General features: G+C 34.3%; 2 protein-coding genes across 2 annotated transcripts in view; both read left to right on the top strand.

Moving 5' to 3' along the window:
• The window catches only part of LOC137648634 (uncharacterized), a 51,749-nt gene extending 47,916 nt beyond the window's left edge, over positions 1 to 3,833 (top strand). Inside the window, exon 2 of the mRNA XM_068381608.1 lies at positions 1,878 to 3,833. Coding sequence (XP_068237709.1) covers positions 2,088 to 3,011 — 924 coding nt within the window. The 5' untranslated portion in view covers positions 1,878 to 2,087 and the 3' untranslated portion in view covers positions 3,012 to 3,833. The remainder of the gene's footprint in view (positions 1 to 1,877) is intronic.
• Positions 1 to 12,500, top strand: part of LOC137648633 (protein phosphatase PTC7 homolog) — a 399,456-nt gene that overhangs the window by 169,092 nt on the left and 217,864 nt on the right. The window lies entirely within an intron of this gene.

Raw genomic sequence — 12,500 nt, 5'->3', positions numbered from 1 at the left:
TGAGCAAAGTTCTTGGCCTTATGCATTCAAATCAGGAAAACTGACATTTAAGCATGCATTTTAAGGACTTAACGCTCATACCTACACACACACACACACACACACACACATATATATATATATATATATATATATATATATATGTGTGTGTGTATGTGATATGTATATGTGAATATACATGTTAACACATATATACACATACATACACACACACACACGCATATATATATATATATATATATATATATATATATATATATATATATGTGTGTGTGTGTGTGTGTGTATATGTATGTACGTATATATATATATATATATATATATATATATATGGATATGTATATATATACATATATATGTATATGGATGTATGTGTGTATATATATATATATATATATATATATATATATATATATATATATATATATATATGGATATGTAGATATATACATATATATATATATATATATATATATAAATATATGTATATATATGGATGTATATATAGAAATATATATATGTATATATTTATATATTTATGAGTATATATATATATATATATATATATATATATATATATATATATATATATATATATATATTTGTTTGAAATCACCTCTACGTATATTGAATAATGCAAACAATATTGGCATGTGAAAAAAATATCTGTTGTATATGGACATAAATTGCATGGCTTGAAAGTCCATAACTTAGGTAAGTGGAGCATAACTTCCGCCAAGGCTACACTCCCTGATTGGAATAGAAGTAAAGAAAGCTTTTATGTTATTGTAACGTCTTGGCTTCTTTCAGTGCCACGAAAAGAAGTCGTACGTATGGCGATACTTTGACATGGAGGTAATATATTTCACTGGCAGTGTCGCCGCTGCTGTTTATTAAGGGGACCATGTCTGTTTTGGGTCGATTTTGAGGCGCGATAGATTATTCATGTAGTGAAACGTGGGTATGTGTAACCGTAGAGTTTCTAATATGCATCCTTTTTTAAACTTTACATACAAACACACACACACACACACACACACACACACACACACATATATATATATATATATATATATATATATATATATATATATATATATATATATATATGTATATTCACATACATATATACATACATATATAACCCTTAGGTAATAATCATGAGTAATCAACCGATATTGTGTATATATGCTATGAAATTTAAAAAAAAAATTTGTATATTAAAACTGATTATATAACTACGCAGAAGTATGATAAATTTAACATTCTTAGTTCCTGATGACCTCGACTGTTTGGTTTACTTGTATGTTTTATTGTCTCATTAGGTTAATAACCATTCGTTCAAAACATGCACTCCCCCATCTCTACTTTTTGTATTTTAAAACAGGAGATTTAATTTTGAAACCAGACACACACACACACACACACACACACACACACACACACACACACATGAGCTTCACATTTTTCCAATATTTTTTTTTTCGATTTTATTACAAAAAAAACATTTTTGTTTATACATTTTTTTTTTTTTTAATTTACAAGTGCAAATGCTCACCTTGTATTCATACTTGCAAATATCATGAACTAGTCATGTCAGGATTTTTTTCTCGTTATTATGACTGTTCTTGATACTGCCAATGGGATTTCTCTTAAGCTGACTTAGGTCCCTAATTGTGTTAATATTGATTGCAATATCAGCAGGCCTAAGAATGCTGAGAAATTCTTTGTTTTTAATATATTTAGGCTTAACCAAAAGAGGTTCATTGTACATGTATGTACTTTTTAATAACATTTATCAAATTAATGCTCTTGTAATTTCACCATCCTTGTAAAGTTATGCGTAATTAATTCCTATTTCCTCCTGTGTGTAATAGAAATCCATTCGCCCGTTAATTGATGATGACAGCAAATTTTTATCTCATGGCCAGTTAAGTGTTTGATATATGAAAATGAATTGTGACTCGGAACACCACCTTTTGGAAGTGATTGTATTTGCAGTAATTCCTTAGTGAAATGAACAGATCTAGGACAAGCATATTTGCGAGTGGTATTGTTCAATTACATTGGAATTAAAGATATAAAGAATGTTGGCCAACAAGCAGGCAAGTCTCTCGCCGTCAGGGACCATAGTCGAACCCGATGATGGCTTTTGCTGTGGAGGCGAAGGCTGCGTGGAAGTGTTCGGAATCAGCTTGGAAGGGCGCGCTGTGATGGCTTTGGCCGGTCTTGTGGAAGAGGCTGTTGTCACGCCCTTAGGGGCAACCGCGATGGGCAGTGTTGCTACGTACCTCCTCCGATTAAGCCCACGGCTACTGACAGCTGTGGTCACGGCCGTTCAGGCGACGCGCCCCCGTTGGTTGCCTTTGGAATACCACTGGGCGCCTCTCGATCACGATCCTCTGCTGCACCTGCTGCAGTTGGTAGGGGACAGGCTGACGTCCCTTTCGTACACTTGCCATCCTCTCTCGCGCGAGCTTTTGGTCAATGCTATTGCCTCTATGCCACGCCTCTCCACCCTCAACCTTCCTAACTCTGCTGACGACAATGTCTTAGCGGTTGTGGGAGCTGCCTGCTTTACTCTTACCACTCTGTGCGTGCGGGGCTCCAGAGCGGTCACCGACGACGGGCTAAGGAGGCTGATGCTCCGACGTGACGCCTACACGAGATCCCGGTGGCGTCGCCTCTTCTCTCGTTGGCGCAATTTGCGCACGACAATGACGAGACAGCAATCGCGTTACCGACCCCTTGCAGCCAACAGCCAGGTGCCTATTGGGGAAAGTGCCCTTCTAGTCCCTATGGATCCTGAGCAGCTGAATCCTTTAAACGTCACGTTAACTCATATAGATCTAGGAGGGACAAGGGTCACCTCTCAGGGCGTGGAGTGGATAAGGAGCGTCCTGCCTCCCAATTCTTTTATAGACACCACTCATCCTAACCAGCGGTCGGTACAGTCTGAAACCTCCCTTGAAGACCAGATGGCTAAATTACTCGTTCCGGTATCCCCTTAACGATCATAAATCGAGTTACCAGTTGCCACACGTTAGTTATCCCCCGTAAAAACTGAAGGTTTGAAGAGGAACTTTTAAACTGTGCCGGCGTCAGATCTCTATATTGTAGACAAGAGAAATGGTAACCTCTTCCTTGACCCTTGACATTGTTTTGAATTTATTTACGTTGGATGAGAAAATAAGTTAGAATTGCGACGCCTAGCAATAAAGCAATTTATATACTTTGTTTTGGGGTTAAATGGAAATAATTGTCCGTATAAAAATGACAAGTATCCTATGAATAAATGTTATAAACGAACTTTAGTCAGACAATGAACAAGTGTGTATTTGTATTAAAATTCCTGTCGTGTAAAATATATACAATTGTTTCGTTCCTTGTATGTTAAACGGTTTTGGTCCACCGTAATGGATGGTTTTAAAAGTCTATCCAGAAATAGCGTAAAAATAAGATTTTTTTGTTCAACCCTTTGGTGTGGTAATGACATGGACGTGTATTCTATGTCTGAAATCCGGTAACATTGTAGTCTGTTTCGTAGAACTGTTTTATCGGTAAATGTTGCTTGTAAAGACCATGATCTTCAAAAGGACTATTTTTGTAGAAACCATCAAAGCAAGCGAATTAAGTTTCTTTCCTCGAAACGCGAAATTAATGTGACTGTGCCTTTTTTTAAGAAACTGAAAAGCTATATCGAGTATAAAGAGGTATATATATACAGTATATGTATAGATATATAATATATATTTTTTTTATAAAAGTGGTTATGGGTTGACTTTGTAAATATGGAATTGTCATCGTGTGAGGAAGAACGTACTATATCAACAGCAGGAAGGACAAATGTATCAATATATTATCAGGTTCGAAGGTAAGTGGAAGATTGATCACATTGTATTGGTAACTGCAGGTTGGATATTACTTTAATAATTATTATCATCTTTGATGTATGTTTGTTATTTGTATCTGTATTTGCTATTTTTGTGATTTTTTAGGTCTTAAGTGGCATTTCTCGTCAATGATATTTTCATGAATATATTTTTCCTATGTCAAAATTAATTATTTAATTATGAAGATTACTGTTTATAAAAAAAACTTTTCCCCCTGCTCGTTATTTAATCAACGTATTATTTCCGGAACATTGCGCCAATCACCACATTCCAGGTTCCCCCCCCTCTCTCTCTCTCTCTCTCTCTCTCTCTCTCTCTCTCTCTCTCTCTCTCTCTCTCTCTCTCTCTCTCTCTCTCTCTCTCTCTCTTAGCCAAAGCATGAGTTTCCACGCAATCATGTTTTAAAATGAATTTTCATGATGGCAGCGCAAAGTTCAAAGAGCAATATGGGAATTTGTGAAACAATTTAAAAGTATTTGTTCTATAATTATTTATGGTTACACATATGAGATTATTAGTTTGAAACTAGACTATGACCAGGAAATGAAATGTGTTCTTTACATGTTGTTAAAGGTCATTTGTCATAGCAGACATTTTTAGATGACTAATGAGTGAGTTGAAACGATTGTTTGAATATAGATTGTGTTTATTTATAGTTTAGTAACTGTTTATGCTTATTTATAGAGATTTTAGTAATTTTTTATTTTTATTTATGGAGAGTTTAGTAACTTTTTATGATTTTCATAGAAAGTATTTAACCTTTTATGGTTTTTTATAGACGGTTTAGTAACTTTTTATGATTTTTATAGTTTTTAACTCTTATGATTTTTATAGGGTTTGGTAAATTTTTATGATTTTCATAGAGTTATTAACTTTTTATGTTTTTTTATACAGTTTAGTAACTTTTTATGATTTTTCTAGGGTTTTTAACTTTTTTTATGATTTTTTATAGAGTTTAGTAACTTTTTTTTTTTATCATTTAAAGTTTAGTAACTTGTTATGATTATTTAGCTATTTATCGATTATATTACGACCATTCCACTGTTGATACTTTCCTTAATATCCGGTTTTATGAAATTTGAAACCCTTTCACCCTCGTGGTTTTCAGGCAGAACAGTACACTTCCACGAAAAGACGCATCTGCAGAAGCATTATCATTTGATCCCTTTGCATAGGATTACTGTGTAGGGCTATCGAAATTGACATGTCTTTGTATTCATATGAAAATTTAGTTATGCAAAACAGTATCATCATCATCATCATCATCATTATTATTATTCATACATTTCACTAATACACTGTACATAAAACAAGTTACGAAGCCATTTTATATGACTAAGCTTGACCATAGCCGAGAACCTGAGTGTAAGAAAAGGTAGGGAAGGTGGAAGTTAAATTAGAATCGCATAAAAAAAGTGACAATTATAAATTGTTTTAAAATTGAATAGTCGTTAATATCCCTGTAAAACAAAACCATTAAAAATATGCATTAGTATACTCCCATGAGACAATTCAATCAACGGGTAGGATGTGAACAAGAAACATTTGGTACAGGTTTTGAATTTTGTAATCTGATTAACAGCTGGCAACGCAAATGCTACTCATATTATTTATAGGAATCGCAGAAGTAGAAGTGGATAAGCTGTGCAGTCCCATTGAAATATGTCCTTATTTGCTCTCCGACTGAGATGAATAACATCATAGAGGTATGCACCTTTAATTGTTAGTCTGTCTGAGCGGTCGAGTATGATGCGCTTATTTTTTCATCAGTTGGAAATATTCCTGAAAAGTTGGGATTTTTACTGTTTTTAGTGTGCGTACTTTATAATAAAAAATGCTTTGATTTCAATTTTAACTTCATTTAAAACACCGTTAGCCTGGACTATGTTGATTGACTGTTGCAAGTTTATGAAATAACTATAGAGAGTATAATTTTATTTAGTTTAAAGGCATATTCGTTAAATGCCTTCATGTGCACATATGTTGAAGAAAACCCTCGATTCTAGTATGATTGATGGAAGTTGGGAAAATTATATTTTATTAGGTACTTTGTATTGGTTGAAATATATATATATATATATATATATATATATATATATATATATATATATATATATATATATATATATATATATATATATATATATATAATGCAACAACAACTACGACAACCAATGCAACGGTTTCTTGCCCACTGCAGGACAAAGGCCACAGACATGTGAATTTATGTATGGTGATTGGCCAGTTTTCATCAACACGCTGGCCAGGGTGGTTGGTGATGGTGAAAGAATTTTGTCTGATCGCTCACAGCAGACCAAACTAGTATAAGTGGCCGTGACCACTACAGCTTTGCTAAGCATGGTGATACGCAAAGCCTTTCGCCACATTAATGTATCCCCACTCAGAAGATATATATATATATATATATATATATATATATATATATATATATATATTATATATACATATATATATATATATATATATATATATATATATATATATATATGTGTGTGTGTGTGCATGCATGCATACATACATACATACGTATTCGTAGATTCGCCAACCGCAAATTCACGTATCCATGGTCGACCAATTGGTACTAATGTAAAAAGTTATACACACAAATTCCCATATATACGGTCAAAAAAACTTCTGGAGGCTGCTTACTATCCACTCTCCCAGAGCCGAATTAGGTCCCTCCCACACATCCCCCACCTTGATATTTGGGTTTTAAAGATAAGGACAGTTTTCTTTTAGCTCTCATGCACGTGAAAAAAAAGTTAGAGTAGATATTTAATGTAATATTTTTTTTCTATATTCCTAAAGAGCTCTCTTTTATTTTCCATTTTATTTTTACAAATTTTGAAAGGATTGAAATGTTACTTTATAGTTTGGATTTACGCCTGGTGATTCCTTTGATATTACATTGCATATTTGTGTGATGGATGTTAAATTTGCTGGATATTTTTTTGTTTGAATTGATGAAATAAAGTTTCTGTCCCTTGGGACTGCAACCGGATATTGTTTTGTGTTTATTCTCTTGATGGAACTTAATTGTAGTATATTTTGACTACTTTTAAATACCGATAGTATTACTACTGCACCGTATATACCTTCTCTGTTTGGGGATGCCTAAACGTGGCGAAAGGATTTGCGTATGGCCATGAGCAACAAAGCTGTTCTAGTCATATTAGGTTGGTTTACTGTTAGCCATCAGACGATACTCTCCCACCATCACCAATTCACACCAGCCAAATCCCAGGCATAAATTGACATGTCTCAGGCCTATGTCCTACTGTTGACCAGAAACGGCTGCATTTGTTACTATGGCAACGAAGTTGGAAAGTTATGTTTTCGCCTGTTTGTGTGTGTGTGTGTGTGTTTGTTTGTTTGTTTGCGAATAGCTTCCTGGCCACAATTTTAATCGTTCAGTAATGAAACTTGCTGGTATTAACATAATTGAATTTTGGAAGGTCGAGGTCACGGTCAAGCCAAATGTCCAATTCACGTATTCAGCTATAAGTTTGGACATTGTTGTCACAGAGACTTCAAACTTGGTTCATATTAAGTGTATGAAAATCCTTGCCAATTAATACATGTTAGGTCAATGGTCAAGGTCAAGGTCGACCAAAGGGTGGAGAAATAAGCTGCCGCGGCAGAGGTATGCGTTCTACTGAGTGCCTCTCTAGTTTTTGTTGTTGTTGTTGTATGTATAACACTCCACAAAAAAGATATAAAAGACTCGACGATTGAAGTGTACAAGGCAGATTGATATTATATAATCTGTTTTGTATATCAATGTATTAATTTTTCATCTATCAAGGTCTCTTTAACAAGAGATGCAGAGCAACAAAACGGACTGGATGCAATGCAAGTACGATGCAATTGCAAAATTATCCAACTGTAGCCATCGTTTTGAACTGGCCAAGTACACTAGTATTAATAATAGTACTTCAATTATTCTTATTATATAAGTCTATTCTCTGTACATGTCTAGGATTAGAGATAACCGATTGTTTGACCAGTTTAAACATTTTCAATAATTTGGCCATAGGGAAAAATAAATGTATGCTAAAACTAAAGTAAGTAAAAATCATTTTACTCAGGATGGAGAGTGCTCATAGGAATCTACGACTTTGGGCTAAGGATTATTGATTTTCTCACACCCTTCTCTTCTCTCCCTCATCTTTCTCACTACTCTTCCTCACTCCTCATCCTCACTCCTCTCCCTCACTCTCACTGCCCCCAATTCATTTTCCCACGGTCTGAGAGGAGTACAGTTCTGCAGAAAAGATTGAGTTATCGTAGGAGATAGTTTGTGTGTAAGTGTGAGTGAGTTTTTATCCCGTAAGTCTCAGGTAGCAGAAACAACACTTAATCCCTTTATTTAGTGTAAATAGCAGAGTAAGACGTTCCTGCAGTACACTTTTCATATTGGTCTTAGTTCTGGAAGCACATTTGTTGCCTAATTTCTGGGAGTGGACATGACATTAACGTGTGTTTGTTTTTGTTTTTTGTGTGTTTTACCTGTTACCACTTTTCCTAAAATTTTAAGCTTTCCATTCTTCTTTTTTGTTACATTTAGTCAGCTCTATCTCTTACGATCTTTTTAACATTTATCGACGTGTTTTGTATCTATCTTATTTTAATATTCTTTTTACTTATATCCTAGTTGTTTATTGTGTGGTATTGTTTTTGTTTATTATGTAGTATCTTTTTCCCACTTATTTCCTCTGCAGACGCCGGAGACAAAGTCAAGTTTGGCCATAAACAGTTATTGCATTTTTGAACGATGTGCCTTTGTTTTCGACAGAGAGAGAGAGAGAGAGAGAGAGAGAGAGAGAGAGAGAGAGAGAGAGAGAGAGAGAGAGATCCTCTATGATACGAAGTAAGAAATGAGACAGAGAAAAAGGCATTTTTTTCGAACGCTTCCTCGCATCCTAGAGGCTTTTGCTCTAACATTTTCTCTCTTCTTTATTTGGAAATTTATTCCTAAGCGTTTTGTGTATTTAGTTAGAACACTCTAGTAACATATTTTGAGGACCGTTCTAATTTCCTTGATTCGTTTGTAATGCGTAGGTCTTTATACGTTTTAATATGGTTCATATACAGAAGAACTAACCAATCCAGTTTACGGAAATGATAAAGGCGATTTAAATTCCCAATTAGTCGAAAGAAATTTCTACTTTAACTTTAAATCAAACTAAAACAGCTCTATTTCAGCCTTTAATCTAAGATAAACAATAAAGATCAGCTCAGCTTCATGTTTATAAGTCTGATAATCTCCTACCAGCTTTGGATCTATAATCCACCCTCCCCCATAACGTTGTTTGCTCCATTAGCTGCTGGATGGAAAATTTAAACCTGTGAGAACAATGCTGACATTGTAGTTCACCATCAATGATGTTAGATTTTTCCTTTTTTTTTTTTCTTTTTACTTGATTATTCCTTTTGTGTTATTAGATTTGTCCTTGAAAGCTTGAACAGGTTGAATGATGGAGAGGCATTTTGTCTTTGGATATTCTAAATTTGTGCAGTTTCGTTTAGTTGTCCGTCAAAAGAACCATTTTCCCCTCTTCCCAAAGTCAGACAGGTGTACTGCAGATTTGAATGAATCCACTCTGATTTGTTACATCACAATTGAATTAATTTATATCACCCTGATGTAAGTGCTGGAATGTGTGTACTTTTCCAGTTTAGCAATTTTTTTCTGTTAGTAAATTTGATCTATTTTGATCTTTGTAGTTTGTTGTATTTTTTACCTATTTGTTCTCTTGATGCGAATTTATTTTTTTCAAACAGACCAAGAGTTGATGATGAGTTGTTGGGTGATGCAATGAATTGCGTTAGGACGGTCAGTTCATTTGATATGTCTTTCTGATTGCATTTGTTCCTCGAACATTGCTTTTGTCATTCCCGATTCTTCTGTTTGCAAAAGGGATTATCCTGTGTATCCACATTTTGTAATTCCGGTTACCCGTACATCTCTTTAAATAATGTATTCAATTAGTTATTAAGCTCAGTGGGATAGGTTCGTTTGGCTTCCAATATTCACACGGGATGATTTCAAATGACTATTATCATTATATTGATAGTGCAATAACTGAAGTCTAAGAGTATAGTTAGTCTTTTGAACATGTCATGGTTGGCTTTATTATTTTAGGGTTATTTAGGTTTCATGTTGTTACTGTTCTTAAGATATTCTATTTTTCCCTGTTTCCTTTCCTCACTGTGCTATTTTTCGTGTTGGGGCCTCTGGGATTGTAGCATCCTGCTTTTTCAAATAAGGTTGTAGTTTAGCAAGTAATAATAATAATGATAATAATTTTTCATGTAAAACCTCAAGGTAGTTTTTTTTTTCCTACCATCTAGCAGAAATATCTTGTGGATCCTTTCATCCTTCGAATATGATAGAAAATGAATGTCATGCTACTTATCAAGTGAAGCCTTGAAGTTATATAGTACAAATTTCACTGTAATGGCTGATGGCACTTCTGATATTTTCAAAAATCATAACTTGTTTATTTACTTTTGACCCGTAATATGTTACAAGAATTAAGTAACATATTAGAGAAGTTACCAAATTAAAGTAGATTCATGAATTATTCTTCTGTACATTCTCGTGAATTTTTTTTTATTGTTAATCATTCATTTTTGTCTTATAAACGTTTTTACATAATTCTAAAGAAGATCATGGGTAAAACAAAATTTACAGGTAGGATATACTGTATGTTTTCAATAGGATACATAACAAGAATAAAGACCTTGAACTAAACAGGTTTCTCTTGCCCCTTTTTTTAACGTACGTAATTTACCTCTGCCCCTGCTTAATTTCTTCCATCCTGCTGTCCAACCTCTTACATTTCAACTTTATGATGCAAGTTTTGGTGACCCCCTTACACTTCGTCTCTCTCTCTCTCTCTCTCTCTCTCTCTCTCTCTCTCTCTCTCTCTCTCTCAGAGTATTGAGTTTATGATATTGTTAATTATCTATTTACCCAGTCTTCATAAGATTCACAATTTGTTTTCATGCTCATTAAATTTAGTACTTGAAGCTGAAATAGCTCCATACCAGTTTATATTTAGAAAAAAAAAAATAAATGGCACTGATGTCATAAGACTTCATTGGTGAAATTAATCATGCCTATAACAGTTAATTGGTTTATATATTTGTGAAATACCTAATAATAAATGCGTTGAAAATATTGGTTTGTGTACAAAATAGTTATCGATTTGAATATTTCTGGATGGCTGAAGAGGCCAGGGCAAGTACACATAAACGCCTATAAACATGAGCTTTTGGTGCGCTATCTGTTTCCATTTCCTATCTTTTTTAATCAATTTCCCTTCTTTGTAACTTTCCTTCGAATTTTTCATCTTGATTTCTTATTGTCATGATGAACGTACCTTTTTTTTTTTTTTACTGACGTCGCTGTGTTATATTTGACGGCAGTTATAAGTTTTACATGTTTTGACTCATATTTAATTGGTTCAGGAAGAATGTGTTATTTATTTACCGGCATACGTGCATTTTTTTCTCACTTTGGTCATTTGGTTTTCAATTGCATTTTTATTGTTTTCTCATTTTGGGTGTTTAATACACGTCATTTTTATTTTATTTCAAAGTTTGCGGAAGACGTGTGTTTGCGGACGGTGAATTTTATATTATTGTTAATGTAACCGTTCACAGATACAGTTTTACACAGGATTGCCTAGCACACCTCGCTCTGAGGAACTGCACCCTATCACACTCTACTGAGAGGAGAGTTACTGCTAACCACTAATGCCATCTCTCACTACAGTAAGGGTGTGACAGGGTGCAAGTGTGCACTTCCTTAGAGTTGGTGTGCCAGGAACTCCTGTGTCCAACTTTACAATTGTATAAATCTACGTACGAGCTTGCCAAGGACTCATAATTTTATACCTTTCCCTCTATAAGTCTTAAATGCAGTCATCCTATTGAAAATACATTATTTCCTAAGGTAGATGAAGCACTAATCCAAGTGGAATATAACATGTAATACAAACTAACGGTAATTGCCTATCCAGGAGAATTCTCTAATCTACATTAATGAAGAGGACCAACTACTTGGATTAATTACTGCCGGTTCTAGGAGATGAGATCACAGTGGAACTCATTTTCAATTATCATTAATTATTATACTCCATACTTTGGAACTGACTACGACCTATTTACTCTCATAACCCATAATTACCAGACCTTACAGTAACTCTCTCTCTCTCTCTCTCTCTCTCTCTCTCTCTCTCTCTCTCTCTCTCTCTCTCTCTCTCAAAATTGATTTGCCTTTGACTTTGTGTCTGTATCATATGTATATTTGCCGTTTAAGTTTTTTTTAACAAAACTACTTGCTTTTTCGTTGTAATATTCCATGCGTCTTTCAGTCTAAAGTTGCTATTTAGTAGTGTATAGCTCTCTAATGAACAACTTGAAGTGTGTCTGTAAACTTAATTACTCTGCCGTGTGTTTGTCAAATTAATTACTCTGCCGTGTGTCTGTCAACTTAATTACTCTGCCATTCCCGACAAGGCTTTAACTGTTAAAAATCAGCTAATCCCTTGGATAATTCGATCTTGGGTTTATCAG

This window comes from Palaemon carinicauda, chromosome 1 (assembly GCF_036898095.1).
Source record: "Palaemon carinicauda isolate YSFRI2023 chromosome 1, ASM3689809v2, whole genome shotgun sequence".
NCBI lineage: Eukaryota > Metazoa > Arthropoda > Malacostraca > Decapoda > Palaemonidae > Palaemon > Palaemon carinicauda.
This window is presented reverse-complemented; position numbering and strand designations above follow the sequence as displayed.